We start from the raw sequence: 1,569 nt of genomic DNA on the forward strand, positions 1-1,569 counted from the left end.
GGCAGAGGCAGGCAGATTTCTGAGTTCGAGGCCAGCCTGGTCTACAGAGTGAGTTCCAGGACAGTCAGGGCTACACAGAGAAACCCTGTCTCGAAAGAAAAACAAAAACAAAAAAAAAACAAAGAAAAAGTAAGACATTAGAATCAGTATTTGTTAGCAATACTACCTTTTCTAGGGAATTAGTGTACATTTTATCTATAAATTGGCATGTATTATATTTATAAGTTTTAATATATGCCCAAAACAAATAAAAAACAATTTATAGTCATAGTTTATAAGTTCTGGTTAAGGAAAAAACCCAGCCCAAATTGTACAATAGCTAGTTACAAACAGAGGGAAGAAACTTTCCATCTCCAGTGCCCACAAAACCTATGATAATCATCAATAAATATGCTCTTCCTTCATTTTGTACCTTCTGTATTTTTTTTTTTGAAAAACTATCAAATAGGCTGGGCAGTGGTGATGCACACCTTTATCCCCAACACTCTGGAGGCAGAAGCAGAGGCAGGCAGATCTCTGAGTTGAGGCCAGACCGGTCCATGGATGAGTTCTGGGACAGCTAGGGATACACAGAGAAACCCTGTTTCCAACAAAACAAAACAGAATTGTCGAATGAAATGTCAGCCAGTATAGAAGTCTGAGTTACAAGGCCAGACGAACAAACCTTTAGGGCTAGTTCATATGTGGCTGAACTCCAAATGTCTCTTTCAGTCATTAAGAGTTTAATATCACTCTCCATCCTTCCTCTCTGCATCGTATATAAGTCATGGTAGTCTTCTACTATTCTGAAAGAAAAGTAAGAAGTATCTATTTACATACCTTAAAATATTGTTATGAAAATCAGCATTCTTTTCCTTCAAGCCCCATCATAAGGTAATCATAGCATATTTGCTATATATATTGGTAATATTTTTAGAGTGAAATTTTCAAAGTTCACATTTTATTTACAGATATGATTGTCGTGATAAAAACAATAAGCCCAATGTAACCTTCTAAACACCATTGTATCCAATGAAAACTTCAGAATAATCCCCAAGAGATGGCTGGATGGGTAAACGCACTTGCCTTGCAAGCCTGATGGCCTACCAGAGGTCAGGGCCCCAGGAACAATGTTAAAAGGCCAGATGTAGTATCTTGCATCTACTCTCAACACACCAAAAGTGAGACAGGAGGCAGAACTCCTTGGAAGTGCTCAATAGATACCATGGAGTAATTAGCACAGTGGCAGAAACAAGAGAGATCCTGGCTCAACCAGGGTGAAGGGGAAAAACTAACCCTGTAAGTAGTCTTCTCACTTCCATATGTGTGTTTGTGTATGCATGAGTGTGCACACACTTGTGTGCACGGCACACACACACTAACACTAGTCACACACAGTTTTTGAAATTTTTAAACATTTAGAATGCAAATAATAGAAGTTCAGTAGTTTTCTTGGCTTTCGTTTTTTTGCTTTTTCTGTTTTTTGTTTTTGTTTTTTTGTTTTTTTGTTTTTTTGTTTTTTTTTTTTTTTTTTTTTTTTTTTTTTTTTTTTTTGTTTTGGGGGAGGGCTGGATAGCAATCCATCTGCTG

The 1,569-nt window shown here is 37.1% G+C and overlaps 1 protein-coding gene across 1 annotated transcript in view; it reads right to left on the reverse strand.

Moving 5' to 3' along the window:
• Positions 1 to 1,569, reverse strand: part of Axdnd1 (axonemal dynein light chain domain containing 1) — an 84,638-nt gene that overhangs the window by 49,632 nt on the left and 33,437 nt on the right. Inside the window, exon 11 of the mRNA XM_021199072.2 lies at positions 665 to 785. Within this exon, the coding sequence (XP_021054731.1) occupies positions 665 to 785 (121 nt within the window). The remainder of the gene's footprint in view (positions 1 to 664; positions 786 to 1,569) is intronic.

The sequence above is a fragment of the Mus pahari genome, chromosome 5 (genome assembly GCF_900095145.1).
Source record: "Mus pahari chromosome 5, PAHARI_EIJ_v1.1, whole genome shotgun sequence".
NCBI lineage: Eukaryota > Metazoa > Chordata > Mammalia > Rodentia > Muridae > Mus > Mus pahari.